The sequence below is a fragment of the Pseudorca crassidens genome, chromosome 1 (assembly GCF_039906515.1).
Source record: "Pseudorca crassidens isolate mPseCra1 chromosome 1, mPseCra1.hap1, whole genome shotgun sequence".
Taxonomy (NCBI): Eukaryota; Metazoa; Chordata; class Mammalia; order Artiodactyla; family Delphinidae; genus Pseudorca; species Pseudorca crassidens.
This window is the reverse complement of record NC_090296.1, coordinates 146,484,130-146,506,617: the sequence shown is the minus strand read 5'-3', so window position 1 is coordinate 146,506,617 and position 22,488 is coordinate 146,484,130. Positions and strand designations below refer to the sequence as shown.

Genomic DNA, 22,488 nt, shown 5'->3' with positions numbered 1-22,488 from the left:
CACAGTGTATCACTCCTTTGTCTTTTGGTTGTTGCACGTGAGAAGAAGTCTGATGGCAGTCTAACACTGGTTCCTTTGTAAGCCATCTGTCTTCTCTCACAGCTTTTACTCTTGGAGCTCAATGCTCTGCAGTTTTACTGTGTTGTTTATTCCTCCTACTTGGGATTTGATGTGCCCTGTAAATACACGGACTTGCATCTGTCAAGTCCTGAGGGACTCGCAGGCTTTCTCTGGATAGTGCTTCTCCCCATTTCTTCTCCCCTCTGGATCACCTAGTTTCGACACATTTTGAAGCATTTCATTCTACCCTCCGTATTTTAACTAACTTTGCTTTCACATTTTCCATTTTTAATCTCTGTGCTGCATGCTGAGTCATTTCCTTAAGTCTTCCAATTTACTAATTCTCTCTTTAGTTATGTCTGGTTTCCTGTTAAACCTGTACAGAAGTTTTCCTTTTTAAAAACAAACAAACAAACAAACAAACACATTTATTTATTTATTTATTCATTTGGCTGTGCTGGTCTTAGGTGCGGCATGAGGGATCTTTTAGTTGTGGCATGCGGGATCTTTAGTTGTGGCATGTGGCTCTTAGTTGCGATATGCATGGGGGATCTAGCTCCCTGATCAGGGATGGAACCTGGGCCCCCTGCATTGGGAGAGTGGAGTCTTAGCCACTGGACCACCAGGGAAGTCCCTCCATTTGTTTTGATGACTGTATCCTTCATACCTAGAATGTCTCTTTGGTTCTTTTTCAAATCTTAGTTTTTTCAAAACTACTTTGGTTTACCTTATGGTTTCTGTTGCTTCTTGTACCTCTTCAAACATGTTAAGATACTTAAAGTCTCCTTCTGATTTTTCTGTCTCTACCTCATGATGGTTGAGTTCCTTGTGGGATCATTTCCTTTTCTTTCCTGGCACCTAGAGGAGCGGAGAGGGCTTTCTTCCCACATCAGTCCACAGTTATCAACTTAGGTCACATGTCTCCACACAGGAAAAAGGGGCCTTTGTTTCTTTAGACAAAGAAAGAGACCCCTGAGGGGCTGGCCTTGTCAGACCTCCAGAGTGCCCTGACATCTCTGAATGGGCATCAGGTACCCAGGACCCATCCCTGAGAGCCCCTCCAGGGTGCATGATCTCTCTGAATGGGTACCAACTGGTGAATTAATTAAGGTATCTGAGAATTTGTCAACATACTCACCTGGCCCTTTGTGACCCTGAAAAGGTCATTTAACCATTCATCTTTTTTCTGTAAAATAAAGGTATCTTCTTTATTTACAGGGAGAAAAAAAAAGTATTTTAAGTAGTATAAAACTTCAAAGAAAAGGTGGCACATTTTGTCTTAAAAACAAATAGTTTAATTTCACTTTTATCTGGAACAAAACAAGTTTAAAAGGAAAGAGCAAGCGCTTTGACATGTCATCACGTGTCATTTTTTATGGTACTACTTTTGTTCAAAATGTGAAGACACAGAACCTTTATACATTTCAGGAAGCAAAATGCAGATGAAAACAGATTGGTTATAAAATGTCAATTCACTAAATACTGCATTTTCTCTGTTTTTATGGAGAATATTTCATAGAAACACTGTATAAAATAAGGCAGACTTTTGGAAATTCAATTATAAAATTTTAGGAAAAAAGTGTGAAGTCCTAGTTTCTTCCACTTTGGGGAGTCACCTGCAGAGCCCATCAGACAACTAGAGCAGTTTCTGAGCTCTGGTTGCTGTACAGGAGCCCTTCTCCTTGAGTGCTTCTAGAATCAGACCCACCCACAAAACAGCTTTTCCCAATTAGCATCAATCAGGAAAGTTTAACATACACAAATATTTCTATAGTGCAGTAAAAATGTGTCATTTTGTATTTTAAATTTGCATTATGAAAATAAGTCTGTACACAAAGTAATACATATTTAATGAATATGAATCATGTAAATTTGGTTATGGCATTTAAAAGTTGGCTTTGGCTTTGAAGTATTTTTAAATTCATAGAAAATATTGAACTTCTAATAAAATAAATAAAACATTTTAATAATTGATATTAATAACTTCAAAATTTCTTTGCATTTTCTGTTCAATTTTAAAAGAGAAGTCATTGCACCTTCTACGATGTGAAAAAATCCGATTGCCATTGCCATCCGATTGTTCTTAAGTGCTGAACATAACAGAGAAACTGCAACAAGACACTCTCTGTCACTGGCAGGAAATCCATCACCGTCCCTCGCGGGGGCAGTCCCGAGCTCATGTTTTAACGGACGTGAATGCAAACCATGGTTCTCACGTGACTTTCTGAAGCCCCCCCGCAGCAGGCCCAGGTACCTTGAGTGGACTAAGTCTCACTTTATGGCAATGGCATCAGATGGTGGCTACAGAAGGTTGCCGACGTCCCTGTGTGCTCTTACAGGCTCTGCAGACCGGGGGACGAAAGGACCAAGGAAATCTGACTGCCCTCAGGAATCCCAAGTGACTGGAGGGACACAGCGTCAGGGCCCCAGGCAGTGCTGCCCACTATTCAGGAGGTGGGCGGAGGCTCCGCAGCTTCATTTCGTCCAGTCCCTTCCAGTATTTAAAATTGTTGTCAAGATGCTGCATTAACTCAGGCAGGTCTACAAAGGCTAGAGAAAAAAGATGGCACTGTGATACCCTTTCACAGCCTCAGTAAATTTAGACTTTGAGGCTTTCTAAGGAGAGAGCATTTTACGGAAGAGGGGCAGACAGGAGCAGACAACTGCACAGTGCTCAGCAGACACAGCAAACCCAGTGGCCGGAATGAACTAAAGCCAAGTCCTGTGCTCAGTGCCAGCAGCTCCTCTGTAACCACCTGGTGAGCTGACAACTGGTAGGTGAAGCAGAAGGGGAGCTCATCTGCATACTCACCATTTGATCAGCACCTTTGGGGCCCAGGGTGCCAGGAGCCAGGCCCTAGGCCCTGACTGGCTCTCCTGGGAGTTCTCCCTGCTCCCCCCCCAATTTATACCACCATCTTCCACCTGCAGCACATGCCCTAGGGCATGAGTGGGGAGCAAGTCATTTTACATATGAAGAAAATGGGGCCAGGAGAGGCCATGAATCTGGACTCAAGGAGCTGCAGAGCCTGCAGTCTGGCCCCAAAGCTGCAGCTCTTTCCACCGTCTGAGTCGTCCTTCCCCCACCTCCCAGCACCCTGAGATGGGGGTTTGTCTCCTGCCCATGGATCTGGACAGGGAGTATTAGTGGGGCCCCTTCCCTGAGAGTCCTTTACGTGACAGGCTCCTGCAGGCACCTGAGGTTAAAGAAGAGGGACGTGTACCCGTCAGAGACCAGCCTGCTCTCGGGTCGGCTACCACGTGAGGCGGGAGAAGCTGGGGGAGCAGATGGCAAAAGGGCTCCCACAGAACGACGTGGGCTTTGGAGTCAACGTAAGTGTTTCTGAATCCTGGGCTCTCCACCACCGGCTGTGCAGCCCCAAGTTCAATCCTCTCATCTATGAAACTGGCACAACAACGTCTAGCCCCTGGGGCCAGGGGCAGCTGAGGAGGAAGAGTACAGAGAGCACCCCGCCCTCACGGCCCTCGGTGTCAGCTCACTGCTTCTCCTCAGCCCTTCTTCAAAGTCTGAGCCCCCAAACATATATCTACAGTCAAAAACTACACTATGCACTACTTAATATGCAGTTCCCCGTTACTGAGGGAAATATGCTCAAAGCGTTCTTACCGTCCCAAGCAGCAAACATGTCTGTGATGAAGTAGTCAATGAAAGAGATTTGAGATTTGGGGATGCTGCAGGTATTTCTGTCAAAAACTGGCATCACCACAGGCAAGTCCTGTCGCTTCTCTTCATCAGTCTGCAAAGCAGAAAATGCCAGAATTACGAGGCTCCAGTATCTGGCTCCACTCCCCGTCAGCAGCAACCCCTCTGCCAAAAGCCTCTCCTGGCAGCCCAGAGTGCTCGTGGGGAGAAGCCGATCGCAGCACCAGCCAACAACCCGGATCTGCCACTACATACCACGTCATCCCCGATGGGGGCTGCTCTATGCCAGGGGCACCAAGGACACCCCAACCCAACCCACATTTTCAACACCTGGAACCCTCTTGCTGAAGCTCCTGAGGTACGACTGCAAATGGTACCTGCGGTGCATGAGCACACTAGTCAGCTCAGCCATCCTTCCACCCAGCAGGCGTTTCAAGGGCCTGATCCAGGGCGGCAATGGTGAGTGAGAAACAGCCCCCTTCACAGAGAAGGGACAAGTGGCTGCTTCTCATCTTGGGCCAAATTATTTTATTTGAAAAAGTTATGAACACGCTTGAGGTAAAAAAGAGCTCTGGGATGAGTTTTTTATGTACTTTGATAGACGCTTCCAGAACATCTTCAGGATTCCAGAAAGATTTGTAAAAAACTGAAAATATAAGATACTGGGGGGAAAGGCAAGTATATCTTGAAAGATATAAAGGAGTTTCTTGTTCTTTTTATTCATAAGGTTGCTTTCATCAAAGGGTCCTGGAGAAAAGGATGAGGGGATGCCTGGAGGATGATGATGAAGCAGGAGGTCTTCCTGGAACGAGGTGGGAATGAGGTGCGATTAGAATCACCGAGAGGTCCCTGCTGGAGCAGGCAACCAGGGCTGAGAGTTAAGCAGACGGTCACACGAGGGGCAGGATGAGGGGGACTGAGTGTAGGACAAGTAAGGCCGGGGTGGGCCTGGCTAGAAGGGCTGGAGCCATCCTCTGGCTCTGGAAGGCACAGCTGTCCTCAGGGGCACCTGGATCATTGTTCCTGATGGTCCGGGCAGGCTGCCCTGTTGGGCCAGGCATAGTGAGAAGATGACAGAGGGGTGGCGATCCTGGGACGAGATAAATTGTTGACCAGTCGTGGGCTGTGGAGGGCCAGTCAGTGAGAGCAAGGGCTGAGGACAGGAGGTACGTGGTGTGCTCGGCCATCTGCCAGAAGCCTGACTCTGGTGGCTGAACTCTGTGGGCCATCTGGGGCTGTGGGAGAGTGGAGGACATTTCTTGAGCGGCCAGCACTGGGACAAGAATTCAGGTGTTCAGCGGGACCAAAAGAAAACCTACTCTTGGGGCTTGGGAGCCTGTCCATCCAACTCTTACCCCTGGAACTGTTCTCACAGGGCAAACTGGGCCAGTCCCCCTTGTTGATCTTGACAACTGGCCAGCAGCTGCCTCCCCTGTTCCGTTCACTTCTGTTCTGCTGTCTTGGCCGAGGCCTGGCAATCACCAGCAGGGACTGGTTAGAAGCCACCTTGCCCTGCACAAAGGTGGATCCAAGGCCCGGGCGACTGGAAGAACTAGGCCCCACAGCTAACGGCAGGTGACTTTCCCTGGAAGTGACAATGACTCACTACAGCTCTCAACATGGAATCTCCACTTGGGGGCAGCAGGTAACCTTTGGGGGTTTTCCTAGGAGGGACTGTACCTAGCACTGTGCTGCAGAGATGTACTTATGCTAGGTGGGTGTTGAGGGTGCCGGGGACAGGGCTAAGAAAGAGGCCTGTGCTCCCTGTGTTCAGGTGGATGGTGCTAGACTATGGGTCAGGGCAGAAGCCAGCAGTAAGAGCCCCTGCCGCTCCAGGCCAGGGAGCCAAGTCGCACACACTTGACTAGGATTGTACAGGCCAGGGAGCCCTGAGAGGCAGGGCAGAGACTATCTACACCAGTTGTCCGGCCAGGAGCACACTCCAGGAGGTGTGGAAGGTAGGGTGAGGGTGCTCTGGGAAGAGACTAAGTAGGGAATACTGCCAAGTCTTGGCCTCTGCTGGCTGGTGAAGCCTCTGCTGTTAGGCCACAGGCTGGCAGCCCCGTCCCCCAGTGCTGTCGCAGAAAATTGCAGGGTTAGCTCTACGTGAGTCTCTGCCCTGGTGTGTATGGGAAGGGGTGGAGGGTGCAGGAATAGCCTCAGGTTCACAGCCCACTGGCCTGTCTGGCTCAGAGAGCAGTACCACAGGGTGGGTGCTCTCTCCTGGCACTCCCCCCCGGTCGTGCTGGATAATGAACCAGCTCTCTTGGGAAAGCCATAGCAGAGGCTCACTGAGCTCAGCAGTTCATGGCTCCAGAGGCTTTTCTGTCAGTGCTGCACTCTAGGCCTGCCCTCCCCTCCACATGGAAGCAGCTGCCTTGTTGAAGGGCAATGAAAACGCTCATGCTTGTATTTCTTCTCTCTGGCCCAATGTGACAGGTACATGGAGCTTCTCAGGCCCTATTCGCTTTTGAAGACCACTGTTTGCCAATGAAGTCCTCCGTGCCCATGCCCCACTTCTAGGCCACCAATGAGATCTCCATGCCTGGGAGACAGTCAAAGATTCTACAGTAACCAAGTGAATCTCCAATCAAGAAAAAGCCATATTCAAAATGGTAGGAAGTGTCATGGTATTTTTACTCACCCTTGCCCCACTCCTCCCTAGCACAGTCTTGGTCCGGATGAGACAGCAGCCCAGCTCTCAACTGTTTAAATCGAACTGGAAGGAGTGTAGAGCTGACCTCATTTACAACATTACAACCTGTCTGGAGTTTGTCTAAAGGACTAGCCTCTATTTCACCTAATCCAGCTCTCAGGTGGAAAAGCAATGGTTACTGCCTGGGAAAGCTGCATGGAGATGACAGACACACAGATGCCTGGGGTAAGAGATTACAGGTGGAGACAAACAAATGCACCATTTAAGGCCCCAAGGAAAAGCCTCTTGGGGAAATTAAGATATTCAAAAGCAGCTGTATATAGAGGGGAAGACATGCTCAGAAAAGACCTGAAGAGACCATAAGCTTTCACACTGGGCTAACCCCAAGACTCAGAGCATGCCCAGATAATTAGCGAAAGACTTTCCTGGCACAGAGCCAAAGTGCAAAGACTGGGAGAGGTGGCTGTTTTTTCAAACGTCCAATTTTCAACAACAAAAGAAATCACAAGCCCAAAGAAACAGAAAAACATAACCCATTCAAAAGAAGAAAATAAATTGGCAGAAACCATCCCTGAAGAGGTACCCGCAATGATTTATTAAAGACTTCAAAACAACTATCTTAAATATGCACTAGTGCTAAAAGAAAACATGGATTAAATGCTAAAGGAAATCAGGAAAATGATATATGAACAAAATGAGAGTATCAATAAAGAGATAGAAATTATAAAGAAGAGCCGAATAACAATTCTGCAGCTGAAAAACACAAAAAGTGAATTGAAAAATTCACTAGAGGGGGTTCAACAGCAGATCTGAGCAGGTAGAAGAAAGAATCAATAAAAATTTGAAGATAGGACATTTGAAATTATCAAGTCTGAAAAGGAGAAAGAAAAAGAAATAAAAGTGACAAGACCCTAAGTAATTTACAGGAAACCTCAAACAAATACATGCATTATCAGAGTGTAGGAAAGAGAAAAGAGAGAAAAAAAAAAAAAAGGAGCAGAGATTATTTAAAGAAATAATAGCCCACTGGGCATATACCCAGAGAAAACCATAATTCAAAAAGACAAATGCACCCAATGTTCACTGCAGCACTATTTACAATAGCCAGGTCATGGAAGCAACCTAAATGCCCACTGACAGACGAATGAATAAAGAAGATGTGGTACATGTATACAATGGAATATTACTCAGCCATAAAAAGGAACGAAACTGGGTCATTTGCAGAGACGTGGATGGACCTAGAGTCTGTCATACAGAGTGAAGTAAGTCAGAAAGAGAAAAATAACGCATATATGTGGAATCTAGAAAAATGGTAGATGAACCAGTTTGCAAGGCAGAAATAGAGACACAGATGTAGAGAACAAACGTATGGATACCAAGGGGGGAAAGCGGGGGCGTGGATAGTGTTGGTGGGATGAACTGGGAGATTGGTATTGACAATATATACACCAATATGTACAAAATAGATAACTAATGATCCTGCTTTATAAAAAAAAATAAATTCAAAAAAAAGAGGAAGAAATAGCCTGTAACTGCCGTAACTTGAAGAGAAACACACATCTACAAATCCAAGAAGGTAAACAACTCCAAGTAGGATAAACCCCAAAACAACCATATTGAAACACATTATAACCAAACTGTCAAAAGCCAAGACAAAGTGAGAATCTCAAAAGCAGCAAGAGGAAAGCGACTCATCACATACACACAAGAAGACAGTCTCAATAAGACGATCAGCTGATTTCTCAGCAGAAACCTTGGAGGCCAGTAGGCACTGGGATAATTACATAAGGGGCTAAAAGAAAAAAAAAACTGTCAACCCAGAATTCTATATCTGGCAGAACTGTCCTTCAAAAATGAGGAAGAAATGAAGACATTCCCAGATAAACAAAAGCAGAGAAAATTTATTACCACTAGATCTAGCCTACAAGAAATGATCAAAGGGAGTCTTTTCAGGTTGAAGTGAAAGGAAGCTAGATGGCAACTTAAAGTCATAAAGATATAAAGATCTCCAGTAAAGGTAAATACATAAGCACATATGAAAAAGAGTATTATTGCAATTTTGGCTTGAAATACCACTTTTTATTTTCTACAGGATTTAAAAGACAAGTGCATAAAAATTACAAATCTGTGTTAATAGGCACACAATATATAAACTGTGACATCAAGAACATATTTGTGACATCAAGAACAAAGTGGGGGACCTCCTTGGTGCCACAGTAGTTAAGAATCCACCTGCCAATGCAGGGGGCATGGGTTCGAGCCCTGGTCTGGGAAGATCCCACATGCCGCGGAGCAACTAAGCCTGTGCGCCACAACTACTGAGCCTGCACTCTAGAGCCCTTGAGCCACAACTACTGAAGCCCGCGCACCTAGAGCCCGTGCTCTGCAATAAGAAGCCACCGCAATGAGAAGACCACGCATTGCAATGAAGAGTAGCCCCCGCTCACCGCAACCAGAGAAAGCCTGTGCCCAGCGACGAAAACCCAATGCAGCCAAAAAATAAATGTATTAAAAAAAAAAAAAAAAAAGAAGGTGGGGTGGAGAAACAGAGCTGTAGAGGAGTTTGTGTATACAACTGAAATATAGGCTGGTATCAACTTAAAATAAACTGCTAGAACTTCAGGATGTTATAATGTAATTTCTACGGTGACAGTAAAAAAAAGTTACCCATAGAATATCTGCAAAGGAAATGAGAAGTGGATCAAACATGGTGCCACAAAAAGAATCAAACACAAAGGCGGTAATGGAAAAAATGAGGGACAAAAAAGCTATAAGACATGCATAAGACAAAGTGGCAAAAGTATGTCCTTCTCTGTCAGTAATTATTTTAAATGTAAATGGATTAAACTCCCCAATCTAAAGGCACAGCTGGCAGAATTGATAAAAACACATGATCCAACTATATTTTGTCTACAAAAACTCACTTACATTAGATACCAGGACATAGGTTGAAAGTGAAAGGATGGAAAAAGATATTCCATGCAGATAACCAAAAGGAAGCTGAGGTGGCTTTGGTAATATCAGACAAAAAAGACTTTAAGTCAAAAATGGTTCTAAGAGACAAAGGACATTATTAATAAATGGGTCAATTCACCAAGAAGATTTAACAATTATAAGCACATATGGACCAAACAATTGGAGTTCCAAAATATATGAAGAAAACACTGACAACTGAAGGGAGAAACAGACACTTCTACAATAATAGTTGGAGACTTCAATAACACACTTTGAATAATGGATAGAACAGCCAGATCAATAAGGAACTAAGGACTTGAACAACACTGTTAACCAACTGGACCCAATAGACATAGAGAACATTCACCCGAAAACAGAACATATTTTTCTCAAGTGCAGATGGAACATTCTCCAGGATAGAATATATGTATGTTAGGCCACAAAACAAGTCAATGAATTTTAAAAGATCAAAATCATACAAAGTACTTTTTCCAATAACTCGTCTGTAAATGTTTGATAGAATTTGCCTGTGAAGCCCTCTGGTCCTGGACTTTTGTTTGTTGGAAGATTTTTAATCACAGTTTCAATTTCATTACTTGTGATTGGTCTGTTCATATTTTCTATTTCTTCCTGGTTCAGTCTGGGAAGGTTGTACCTTTCTAAGAATTTGTCCATTTCTTCTAGGTTGTCGAGTTTATTGGCATATGATTGCCTGGAGTAGTCTCTTACGATCCTTTGTATTTCTGTGTTGTCAGTTGTAACTTCTTTTTCATTTCTAATTTTATCAATTTGAGCCCTCTCCCTTTTTGTCTTGATGAGTTTTATCAAGAAAAAGGTTTATCAATTTTGTTTATCTTTTCACAGAACCAGCTTTTAGTGTCATTGATTTTTTTCTGTTTTCTTCATTTCTATTTCATTTATTTCTGCTCTGATCTTTGTGATTTCTTTCCCTCTACTAACTTTGGGTTTTGTTTTGTTCTTCTTTCTCTAGTTGCTTTAGGTGTAAGGTTAGGTTGTTTACTTGAGATTTTTTTCTTGTTTCCTGAGGTAAGATTGTATACCTATAAAATTCCCTCTTAGAACTTCTTTAGCTATGTCCCATAGGTTCTGGATTGTCATGCTTTCGTTTTCATTTGTCTCTAGGTATTTTTTGATTTCCTCTTTGATCTCATCAGTGATCCACTGGTTGTTTACTAACATATTGTTTGGCCTCCACGTGTTTGTGTTTTTTAGTTTCTATTTCTTGTAGTTGATTTCTAATCTTATAGCCTTGTGGTTGGAAAAGATGCTTGATATGATTTCAGTTTTCTTAAATTTACTGAGGCTTGCTCTATAGCCCAGCATGTGATCTATCCTGGAGAATTTCCATGTGCACTTGAGAAGAATGGGTATTCTGCTGCTTTTGGATGGAATGCTCTATAAATATCGATTAAGTCCATCTGCTCTAATGTGTCATTTAAGGCCTGTGTTTCCTTACTGATTTTCTGTCTGGATAATCTGTCCAGTGATGTAAGTGGGGTGTTAAAGTCCCTCACTATTATTGTGTTACTGCTGATTTCTCCTGTTATGGCTGTTAGCAACTTGCCTTATATCATGAAGTGCTCCTATGTTGGGTGCATATATATTTACAAGTATTATATCTTTTTCTTGGACTGATCCCTTGATCATTTTGTAGTGTCCTTCTTTGTCTCTTATAACAGTCTTTAAAGTCTATTTTGTCTGATATGAGTATTGCTACTCCAGCTTTCTTTTGATTTCCATTTGCATAGAATACCTTTTTCCATCCCCTCACTTTCAGTCTGTATGTGTCCCTAGATCTGAAGTGGGTCTCTTGTAGACAGCATATATAGGGGGTCTTGTTTTTGTAACCATTCAGCCAGTCTATGTCTTTTGGTTGGAGCATTTAATCCATTTACATTTAAGGTAATTATCGATATGTATGTTAACTGTTTTAGATTTGTTTTCGTAGGTCTTTTTTCTTCCGTACCTCTTTTGTTCTCTTGTGATTTGATGGCCATCTTTAGTATTGTGTTTGGATTGCTTTTTCTTTTTTGTTTATCTATTGTAGTTTTTTGGTTTGCGGTTACCATGACGTTTTGATATAGCCGTCTATATATATACAAGATTGTTTTAAGTTGCTGGTCTCTTAGTTTCAAATGGATTTCCAATATCCTGTGTTTGTACTCTCCTCAAAACCTCTTTGCTGGTTTTGATATCATATTTGTGTGTGGATGATCCCCTACCTTTACTGTATGTTTGCCTTTACTGGTGAGCTCTCCCATTTGTAATTGTTTGTAGTTGTAAATCTCCTTTAGCATTTGTTGTAAAGCTGGTTTGGTGGTACTGAATTCTCTCAGCTTTTGCTTGTCTGTAAAGCTTTTGATTTCTCCATCAAATCTGAATGAGAGCATTGCTGGGTAGAGTATTCTTGGTTGTAGGTTTTCCCCTTTCATCACTTTAAATATATCTTGCCCCTCTCTTCTGGCCTGCAGAATTTCTGCTGAAAAATTGGGGATTCCCTTGTATGCTATTTGTTGCTTTTCTCTGTCTTTAATTTTTGTCAGTTTTATTAATATGTGTCTCAGTGCGTTCCTCCTTGGGTTTAACCTGTATGGGACTCTCTGCGTTTCCTGGACTTGAGTGTTTCCTTTCCTGTGTTAGGGAAGTTTTCGGTTATTATCTCTTCAGATATTTTCTCAGGCCCTTTCTCTCTCTCTTCTCCTTCTGGGACCCCTATAATGTGAATTTTGGTGCATTTAATGTTGTCCCAGAGGTCTCTGAGATTGTCTTCATTTCTTTTCATTGTTTCTTCTCTTTTCTGTTCCGCAGCAGTGATTTCCACCAACCTGTTTTCCAGCTCCCTTATTTGTTCTACTACTTCATTTATTCTGCTGTTGATTCCTTCTACTGTATTTTTCATTTCAGTTATTGTATTGTTCATCTCTGTTTGTTCTTTAAATCTTCTAGCTCTTTGTTAAACATTTCTTGTATCTTCTCAGTCTGTGCCTCCATTCTTTTTCCATGATCTTGGATCATCTTTACTATTGTTATTCTGAATTCTTTTTCAGGCAGACTACCTATCTCCACTTCACTTAGTTGTTGTTCCAGGGTTTTATCTTGTTCCGTTGTCTGGAACATATTTCTCTGCCATCTCATTTTGTCTAACTTTCTGTGTTTGTGGGCTCCATTCCTTGGGCTGCAGGACTGTAGTTCTTCTTGCTTCTGGTGTGTGCCCCCTGGTGGGTGAGGTTGGTCCAGGGGCTTGTGCAGGTTTCTTCATGGGAGGGACTGGTGTCTGCCCATTTGTGGGTGGAGCTGGATCTTGTCCCTCTGATGGGCAGGGCCATGTCAAGGGGTGTGTCTGGAGGTGGCTGTGAGCTCAGGACAACTTCAGGCAGGCTGTCTGTTGATGGCTGGGGCTGTGTTCCCACCCTGTTGGTAGTTTGGCCTGAGGCATCCCAGCACTGGATCCTGCAGGCTGTTGGGTGGGGCCAGGTCTCAGTGCCAAAATGGCAACCTCCAGGAGAGCTCACACCAAGGAATATCCCGTAGGGGCCTCTGCCGCCAGTGTCCTTGCCCTGGCAGTGGGCCACAGATGACCCCCATCTCCTCAGGAGACCCTCCAAGACCCACAGGTAGGTCTGGCCCAAGCTCATATGGAGTCACTGCTTTGCCCTGGGTTCCAGTGGATGTGAAACCTTGTGTGTGCCCTGCGAGAGTGGAGTCTGTTTCCCCCAGTCCTGTGGAGCTCCTGCACTCAAGCCCCACTGGCCTTCAAAGTCAAATGTTCTGGGGGCTCCTCCTCCTGATGCCAGACCCCCAGGCTGGGGAGGCCTGACGTGGGGTTTAGAACTCTCACTCCTGTTGGAGAGCCTCCATGATATATATTTTCCAGTTTGTGGGTCGCCCACCTGGTGGGTATGGGATTTGATTATATTGTGAAAGTGCCCCTCCTACCATCTCGTTGTGGCTTTTTGTCTTTGGATGTTGAATATCTTTTTTGGTAGGTTCCAGTCTTTTTTTTGTTGATGGTTGTTAAGCAGTCAGTTGTGATTTTTGTGTTTTCGTAAGAGAAGATGCACTCAAGTCCTTTCTACTCCACCATCTTGTCTCCTGTAATTTTTTCTACTGTCTGTTTTCTATTTCCTCATTTTTTGCTCTTATATTTATTATTTCTTTCTTACTTACTTTGGCTTTACTTTGTCTTCTTTTTCTAGTTTCTTAAAGAGAAATCTAAGTCATTAACTTTAGGGCTTTTTCTCTAATTATAAATGTCCCTTCTAATCACTTTTAGTTGCATCCCACAACTTTAATATACTTTTATTAACATTTACTGCTATATATTTTCTAACTTCCTTTATCTGACCTATGGATTATATAGGAATGTGTTGTCAATTTCTGAATAGTCGGTGTTTACCTAGATACCTTACTGTTACTGATTTCTGATTTAATTCCACTGTGGCTGGAGAACATATTCTGTATGATTTAAATTATTTTATCCTCTACAATGCAATGTTATAATTTGTGCTTAAAATAGCTCTATGTATTTAGAGAAATTAAAAGGAGGAAAAAATCTTTTATAGTTATCCAGCTGTTTACCATTTTTTAAAGTGTTTTGTCTTTTTATTTTTATTTAGTTATAATTGACATACAACACTATATTAGTTTCAGGTGTACAACATAATGATCCAATATTTGCATATATTGCAAAATGATCACCATAATAAACCTAGTTAACATCTGACACCATATATAGTTACAGAATTTTCTTCTGGTAATAACAACTTTTAACATCTACTCTTTTAGCAACCTTCAAATATACAGTACTGTATTAACTACAGTTGCCATGTTGTACATTATAACCCCGTGACTTATTTACTTCATAACTAGGAGTTTGTACCCTTTTGACTCCCTTCACCAATTTTGCATCCCAACTCACTCATCTGGCAACCACCAATCTGTTCTCTGTAAGATTCCACATATAAGTAAGATCATATGGTATCTGTCTTTTTCGCTTAGCATAAAGCCCTTAAGGTCCATCCATGTTGTCAAAAATGGCAAGAGTTCATTCTCTTTTAACGGCTAAATACTGCGTGTGTGTGTGTGTGTGTGTGTGTGTGTGTGTGTACGTACACACACACACACACACACACACACACACACACACATCTTCTTACCCACTTGACCCATCAGTAGATGTTTAGGTTGTTTCCAACTTGGCTATTGTAAATAATGCTGCAGTGAACATGGGGGTGTGTACAGCTTTTGGGGTTCGTGTTTTTGTTTTCTTTGGATAAATACCCAGAAGTAGAATCGCTGGATTATAGGGTAGTTCTATTTTTAATTTTTTGAGGAACCTCTATACTGGCTGCACCAATTTACATTCCCACCAACAATGCGTAAGGGCTCTCTTTTCTCCACATCCTTGGCAACACTTGTTATTTCTTATCTTTTTGATAATAGCCATTCTGACAGATATGAGGTGATATTTCATTGTGGTTTTGCTAGTTACCATTTTTGGTGCTTTTCATTCCTTCCTAAAGATCCAAGTTTATATCTAGTATCATTTCCTTTCAGCCTTAAGAACTTCCTTTAGCATTTCTTACATTGCAGGTTTACTGGTGATGAATTCTGTTAGCTTTTCCTTGTCTCACAATGTGTTTCTTTTGCCTTCATTCTTGAAGGATATTTTCATTGGATACAGAATTCCAGGGTGACAGTTTTCTCCTAACAGCATTTTAAAGATGTTGTTCCACAGTGTCTTCTGGCCTGCATAGTTTCTGACATGAATTTATAAAAGATGAGAATCACTCTTCTCTTTATAAGTAATCTATCATTTTTCTCTGGGTGGTTTCAAAATTTCTTCTGTATCTTTGGCTTGTAGCTGCTTGACTGTGACGTGCCTGGGCATGGGTTAGGAGTTGTTGGGTTTCTTAAATCTGTATGTATGTATCTTTCACTAAATTTGGAAATATTTTAGCCACTATATTTTCTAATTTTTTTTCTGCCTCACAAGAAATTTTTCCTACCCAGAGAGACTATGAAGGGCAGACAACAGTGTAACTAACATCTTTAAAGTCCTATTAGGAGAAAATGTCAAATATCCAGTGAAAATATCTGGCAAGAATGAAGGCAAAATAAAATACATTTTCAGACAAGGGAAAACTAATAGAATTATAACCAGTAAGCCTGTAATACAGGCAATGTTCTTCAAGGACAGAATTGCATTTAGAACTCTACTTCCTAGTTTTAAGTCCATTACTTCTTACGGTCCTTATGGTGTTTCTCTCTCTTTTACTTAAGGAATTAAGAAGCTGCATCTTACCTGAGAAAAATATTCTTCTGAGATACGTGCGGCCCACTCAATGCACTGTTCCAGGGGTCGGCAGGGATTGGACACATCAGCACACTTAATCAGCATTCGTTTGATCAAACTGCGGTTGTCTGGAGTTCTGAGCATAGTGATTATGGCTTCTTGATTTTTATCAGTTTCCTAAAACATGAGTGGAATTCAAAGCAATCAAAATGGGGCCCCAGGTACCAAGCCGGTTTACTCCTGCGGTCCCACTGTAACCACAGTAAGGCACTGCCCAGGATCTACAAGTTAGGATCTCACAAACAGTGCGGAGGATACTCTGCGGATTGAGCTTGGCCCCTTACTCTACAAACGGGAAAACCAAGGCCTAGTGAGATTCCAGCAGGACCCAGAAGTAGAGGGTAGCGCTGGAGGTTGGCGTATCTGCCTTTCCTCTTCTTTTTGGCTCTTCCTCTCACTCTCACAGTTACCTTTTCTTTCTGTTCTATTATGTCTATCATGCTCCCTTGGTAAGCACTCAAAAGACTGGCTTTATCTTTTATTATATTCACTAAAAAACAGAGTGAACTGAAAAATAAAAGATTTCTCTGCCCTCATAACAAAGCATCTTATAGTCCACCAGGGGCTCTGCTTCTCACACGCCAATCTCCAGTCACCTAGCTCTGTGAGAGGTATGATCTGGGGAACTAGCTGTCCGTGTACCAAGGCTGTGTCAGATATAGTGATACGTCCTCAACACTGCCCTAACATTTTATGGTGTACAGAGGACTTAGTCATTCTCTTTTGGTCTGCACTCACAAAAAGGTCCTGTGGTAGGCATGAAAATCAGTATTATTTACACTATTACATTTTACAGATGAGAACCCTGGGACCCTGAGAGGTGAAGAAACTTGTCCAAAGCTACCCAGCTGAGCCAGGATAAGAACCTAAGTTCTACCTTTAGTCCTGGATTCTGTCTATTCACAGTACCACATGCTATCTGATTCACAAGGAGCCCCTCTGGATATGGAATCTCAATCCAGGGTGTGAGGGACTCTCTGCTTATTGGCCCCCTGAAGCAAATTCAGATTGGAAGAGGGAGTCCTGGGGCAAAGAACGTGGTAAGAGGCATGAGCAAGCATCTCCTCATTCTGATCCTGTGCCCGTCGGGCAACTTTCCAGAGGAGTCAGTCATGTGATTTCTGTGCGTAGTCACAGTAGTCTAAGAAGGCCTGATGATCCTGTCTCAGTGGGGACAGATCTACCATCAAGATGGGTAGGAGGCATCCCGAGCCCAGGCTGCCTAGTCTCCTGGAGAGCGCCAGAGTGGACACTGCGAGTGTCCTCAGTAGTTCTCCTTGTTTCCCACTGCCGACCAGGTTTGTGCTGACCCCTCTCTCTTCAGGTGTGTGACTACAGTACTGCCAGCTGGAAACCATTTTCTTTCATGATACTTTGTCCCTGCTCTGACCCACTGGATACTGATTTCCAGTCTCTCAGAAGTAACTCCAAGTACCGACAAAAGAGATGAGAAACGTTGACTGGCAAGTGGAATGGAAGACTCAGCTAAGTCTAGGAACTTCCCAGAACAGATGGAGGAAACCCAAGTCTACGAGGTATGTGGTTTCTTTCTGTGGGAACGGGGTCAGCCAGGAGCAGTAGCCCAGGCAATAACCAGCCCTCTCCAGGATGGCAGGGCATGAGTCAGTGAGAGGCTGGTGTGGGTGCCTCTGCTCTGCAAGTCCTTGGGAAGGGAGTGAAGTAAAAGGCAGACTGACAAACTGAAGAACAGGGAAGGGTGAAGGGAGCAGAGTTCTCAACAGGTTTCCAATCAGGTGAAACAGGAACAAGGGTGAAGGGTAATAAGCTAGAAAGCCAGGGATAGTCAAAAGCCATGGCCTAACACATGAGTTGCAGAAGTAGAGTTAGAATTCAAGGAGCTGTCATCCTAGCCTGAGGATAAGTCATCCCTGTGCGTGGTGACAGGCGCTGGGGAGGAGGAATGTGGAAAAGGCTGTGAGCTGATGCCGAGATGTTCAGTGCACATGGGGTGGTAGGGCAGGCACGTGGGCCTCAAAGGAAGAGGGTTCATGAGAAGAGCATGTTCTCTAGGTGCTGCTCTCACCTTGAATCTAGTATAACAGATACCATCTATTCAGTGCCTACCTTGTGCCATGCCCATCAGTCCTATGCCTTGAGACCTGTTATACCCATTCTACAGACGAGGAAGTGGTGAAGGAGAACGAGGATGAGAACTCAGACTGGGCTGCTTCCTCAGCCGTGGTCTCCTGCCTGGGGAAAGGGTTAATGTTCTCCTTGCCAGGAAGTTGTTCTGGGCTCCATGCCTCAAATCCAAAAATGAGGAGCAACGATAATGTCACCCTTGTGGTCCAAATACAGAATCCTTCCCAACCCCACCCTCCTCTGACACAGACCAACAGAGGACAGCTGCTGCTACCACAGAATATGCACAGCAGGGCGTGGCTGGTGAGAGACCTCATGGGCTCCAACGGACCCCAAAATGCGCAAGAAGAGGGGAAGGGGGCAACTGTTGAGAAAGGGCTCAGGAATGGCCCACCCAGCTAAAGGCAGTTTATCTAAAACCTGACCCTCCCTTCAGAGTTTTCATATCTATTTTTGTATATCCTATTTTTTTTTCCTTCCAAGTTTTTGTACTTTAACTTTTTAACCAATGGAAATTAAATTCAGTGAGCCCAATGGGGGTAATGATAACACTCGTGATATCCTAGGCCCGTGCTTCCCCACAACACATAGGAATAAGGGCCCCAAACACAAGCTCCCTTTGCAACCAGCTCGCTTACCCCATCTTCCTCTAATGCTGCCAAGGGCTCGTTGATGCTGTTGACAAATTTGTTGACGTGCTCAAAGTGCTTTGTCATTTCTGTGGCTAAGACCATGTCGATAATACTCTGGCGCAGCATCCGGTAGTCATTCCTGTTTCAGACAACAAACGAGAGAGGCTGCTGCCGGTTACTGATCCAGACCAGACAGATGTTCCTGAAAACAAGCTATTATCTAGGACACATGTCCACTGTGGCTAAAATTCTAATGCACTGGAAGTCAGTGGCAGGGCATACTTCAAAAGAATGTGGAAGTTAAAGGTTTTACTGCCTAGATTGCTGTTAGCAAGGGGAACCTGAACAGAAGTTAAAATCAGAAGCTTATGGGTAAGACTATAGACACAATGTTCACGGTGTTGTCGTTCTGAAGTAAAAAGCACATAGTTCTTAAGATAAAAAAAGATGGAATGCAGCAGGGGTGACCAAAGCCAGCTCTCTGAATGAAGACGGAGGTCTGGGTTATGAAGAATGTACTCTACACAGAGGAACCTTGAGACCCAATAATTTTAGTGCCCAGAAACGTAGAGGGCAGACCTTCTGAAAGCTGAGAGAATCACAGGGCATACTTGATTACCTCTTCCTCCAGCCCTTGTTTTTATTTAATTACTTTAAAGTTTTTATTTTTTGAGGATGGAAATGATATAATTAAAAATTCAAAAGGTACATAAACTGCCATCTCCATTCAGCCCCAGCTGCCCTGCTCTCTTCCCTGGAGACAACCAAAGTTATCAGGGTCTTGTGACTTTTTCCAGAGGTAACTGATATATATACAGGCAACTACGAATAAGACCAACTTTAAGTCCACGTATGAAATTCTAAAACATGGCAAAAGGGAGTTATTTTTTAAATCCCTTAAAAGTTTAAAAGCCTTCCTTAAAAATCCAAATTGGTAAGTGTTCCTGACAGATCACTTCTTCCACCTAACAGTTATCAGGCCCCATACTAGACACTGAGGGCACAGTGAGGAAGAGAAGACATATGACACTGTGATCTTACAGCGCTTAACAGTCAAACCAGAATCAGGCAAACGAAGGAACCTGGGACTGAACAATTAATGTGAGGGGTCAGGGAAGGCTTCCGCAAAGAAGTGACGTGTGAACAGAGACAACGACGAGACGTCTGCTGGGCAGAGTGGAGTCTTCCAGGCAGAGATGTAAGGTGACAGCTTCTCTGGGTCTCTCGAGGTGTCTGCCTTATACTTTGTCGTCTTGGAATGTCAAGACACAAAGGAACTGAACCTTGAAAACATCGTGCTAAGTGACAGAAGCCAGACACAAAAGACACATATTGGGGATGCTTCCATTTATGTGAAATGTGCAGAACTGGCAAATCTATGGAGAGGGAAAGTAGACCTAGAGCTGTGGGAGTTGAGGGGGGAATGGGGAGAGACTGCCAGTGAGCTCGAGGTTCTTTTGCGGGGTGATGGAAATGTTCTAAATTTCGACTGTAGTGATGGTCACACAACTCTGAATAGAAGAAAAACCACTGTACACTTTAAACGGGTGAACTGTAGAGTACGTGAATTATATCTTAATAAAATTGTTTTTAAAAAAAAAGAGAGAGGAAACATACTTTCCAACTCGTTGTTCTTACCTCTCCATGTTTTTAAAGATGTTGCATTTATCATCACCAGTGGTCAGCTGGAAGGCCAAGGCCGCGTGGTGTCTCTCGAGCACAGCAGTGTCGTTATACAGAATGGCCAGCTCACTCCCAGCATTGCACAGGAAGGAGTTTGTTCTCCCGGGGTGGTCCAGGTCATGGACAGTGGCTGCAATGAGGGCAGTGACCTCATCAAGTGGATCTAAAGTTTGCTGAAAACAAGAGATCATTTAAAAATTGGGGCAAGGCATTGAAAGCAAGGTAGCCTTCTGGGTAGTAGTTTTCTTTCTGCCCTATTACTTTAAGGTAAGGATATTTCGGATTTCTGAGAAAAGCATAATGTTGAGCAAACTCAGTTTTCCCATCTCCACTCAGACACAGTTTCATCTTTGCATGTTTATTAGGAAACATTATCTGATTCTCAGTCTCACAAGTTAAGGACTTACCAAGACACAGGTGTCCTCAACAGACAGGAGTCACCTCCTCAGAAAGTCTGTCTCTAGACCCATCACAAAAAAAGGCCTTTAGTCTGAGATATTGACTTAGACCAACATAAACTAGTATTACTGAATAAAAGAGAGAAATAATTTTTTAAGTTATGCATCTCTTACATTAACTGGGGATTGGTCTATAGTTTTCTCCCCCCTTCTGCTGCTACCTTTGTCAGGTTGATTTCAGGGTTTTGTGACTCTGTAAAATGATCTGGACGTTTTCCATCTTTTTCAAGACTTTGAAACGGTTTATGTAACATGGAAAAATTCCTTAGAGGGCTAAAGAACTCACCTGTCCATCTGGGTCAGGAGCCAGGTTTTGAAGAAATTAGTTGATAGTTTAAAAACAACTCCCATGGTACTGACCTCTCTCTTGGTTTTCTACTTCCAGCATTAATTTGATTTAAAACTCTAAGTACAGAAGTGTATGGTACTTTCTTCTATTAATCTCCATTTCAAATGTGTGTATTTCTGTGTTTACTGTGTTTCTTATTAGTTTGGCTAGAACTTAATTCTCTTGGTGTTTCAAAGAATCATTCTGGATTATCACTTTGCTCTTCCCAGTTTACAGGTTTTGATACATAGGCTTCTCATTTTGTTGTTTTCTAAACTGTTATTTTTGGCTTTATTTCCTTGCTTATCCCTAAATTGTTTGAAATATTTTCTCATTTGTAGTGACTAACATTTTTTATTTAACTTTTAGTTATTAAATTCTAGTTTTTGTTGTGGTTAGAAAATATAGTCTATGAAATTTTGAAGTTTATCAAGACAGTAATTGTGTCCTAGTATAAGATCATTTTTGGAAATATTCTACAAACACTTGAAAACAAGGTGTATATCTAATAAATCAGTCTTGTAAAATTTATTTAAATTGAAATTCAACAGTTTTATCTTTAAATGGGTGAATTTTATGATGTGAATTATATCAATGCTATTAAAAATTCATAAGTTAGCTTTCTGAATATATATTTGTATGTTATCTATAGAGGAGTTCAAAATCAATAAATTACAGCAAAAGTTAGGTTGTCTTTATATGCTGAACCATATTGACACAGACATCTCTCCTCTGCCATTTGTCTTCATGCTTTATAAAAACAGCCCTCTCTCTGGACTCTTATTATGCCTACAGTCTGTTGTTATTAAAACAACAACAACAACAACAAAACCCGAAAAACCAAACTAGAGGGAAAGAGAAAGCGCAAATGGGAGACCCAGCTCTGAGAAGATAGGATTTCAGGGTGGGGAGTGACTCAACATGACCACGTGCTGGAATCATCCCCGCACGCTGCTCTCCTCCCTACAACTAACTAGTCGCAGGTACAGATGAGGTAGTGGGACCGGGATGCACTGGCCCTCACTCTGCTGACTGCCAGGGCTGGTCCTGGCCACCATGTGGCCTTCCTCAGATGCCAGGACATCAGGCAGTGATGCCTCGCTGTCTCATTCCTCACGAGGCCCTGTTTCCTTAGGTACAAAACCAACAGTTTGATTCAACTGCTCTCAAGTATACAATACTTCTGAAAGTGAAATGGCCAGGCACTAGAGCTCCCTGGACCCTCTGTACCATTTTATGATGGATGCTGAAGGAAATAAACAAATACTTTGGCAAATCAGTGAAGGTCTAGTTGCTGCTTCGAAAATTTCCCCAATGAAATAATTGACAACGTGAAAAGGCTTTCTAAGGAAGCTTGGTTTGGGAGTGGGCAGTAACATTCCCTGAATGGAACCTTTCTCCCGTGACGCCCTCCTTACTGGGACCTACTCCCATCCCCCTATGGCCTCAAAGCTGGAGCTAAAGCTGCTACATGGCCCCCAGGCAGATCCTGGGCCAGTTGTGAACGGCCACCAGTAGGTGCCAGTGGCCACTGCACCTGATGCTAGGAGCCTCGCCCTTCCTCCCCTGCGCC

The 22,488-nt window shown here is 43.1% G+C and overlaps 1 protein-coding gene and 1 long non-coding RNA gene across 5 annotated transcripts in view; one reads left to right on the top strand and one right to left on the bottom strand.

Annotated features, from left to right (window-relative positions):
• Window positions 1–1,332: 1,332 nt before the first annotated feature.
• The window catches only part of PDE8A (phosphodiesterase 8A), a 136,418-nt gene continuing 115,262 nt past the window's right edge, over window positions 1,333–22,488 (bottom strand). For all 4 annotated transcript variants that reach the window (XM_067697842.1, XM_067697857.1, XM_067697847.1 and 1 more), the window contains 5 exons: window positions 20,085–20,302; window positions 18,453–18,585; window positions 15,661–15,828; window positions 3,689–3,818; window positions 1,333–2,610 (listed from right to left, as the gene is read on the bottom strand). In XM_067697842.1, the coding sequence (XP_067553943.1) occupies window positions 2,504–2,610; window positions 3,689–3,818; window positions 15,661–15,828; window positions 18,453–18,585; window positions 20,085–20,302 (756 nt within the window). In that variant the 3' untranslated portion in view covers window positions 1,333–2,503. The remainder of the gene's footprint in view (window positions 2,611–3,688; window positions 3,819–15,660; window positions 15,829–18,452; window positions 18,586–20,084; window positions 20,303–22,488) is intronic.
• On the top strand, window positions 3,815–20,091 carry LOC137202384 (uncharacterized). Its single transcript, XR_010932586.1, has 6 exons — window positions 3,815–4,183; window positions 4,452–4,547; window positions 5,100–5,369; window positions 6,164–6,339; window positions 15,639–17,246; window positions 19,419–20,091. It is a non-coding gene; the product is annotated as an uncharacterized lncRNA (long non-coding RNA).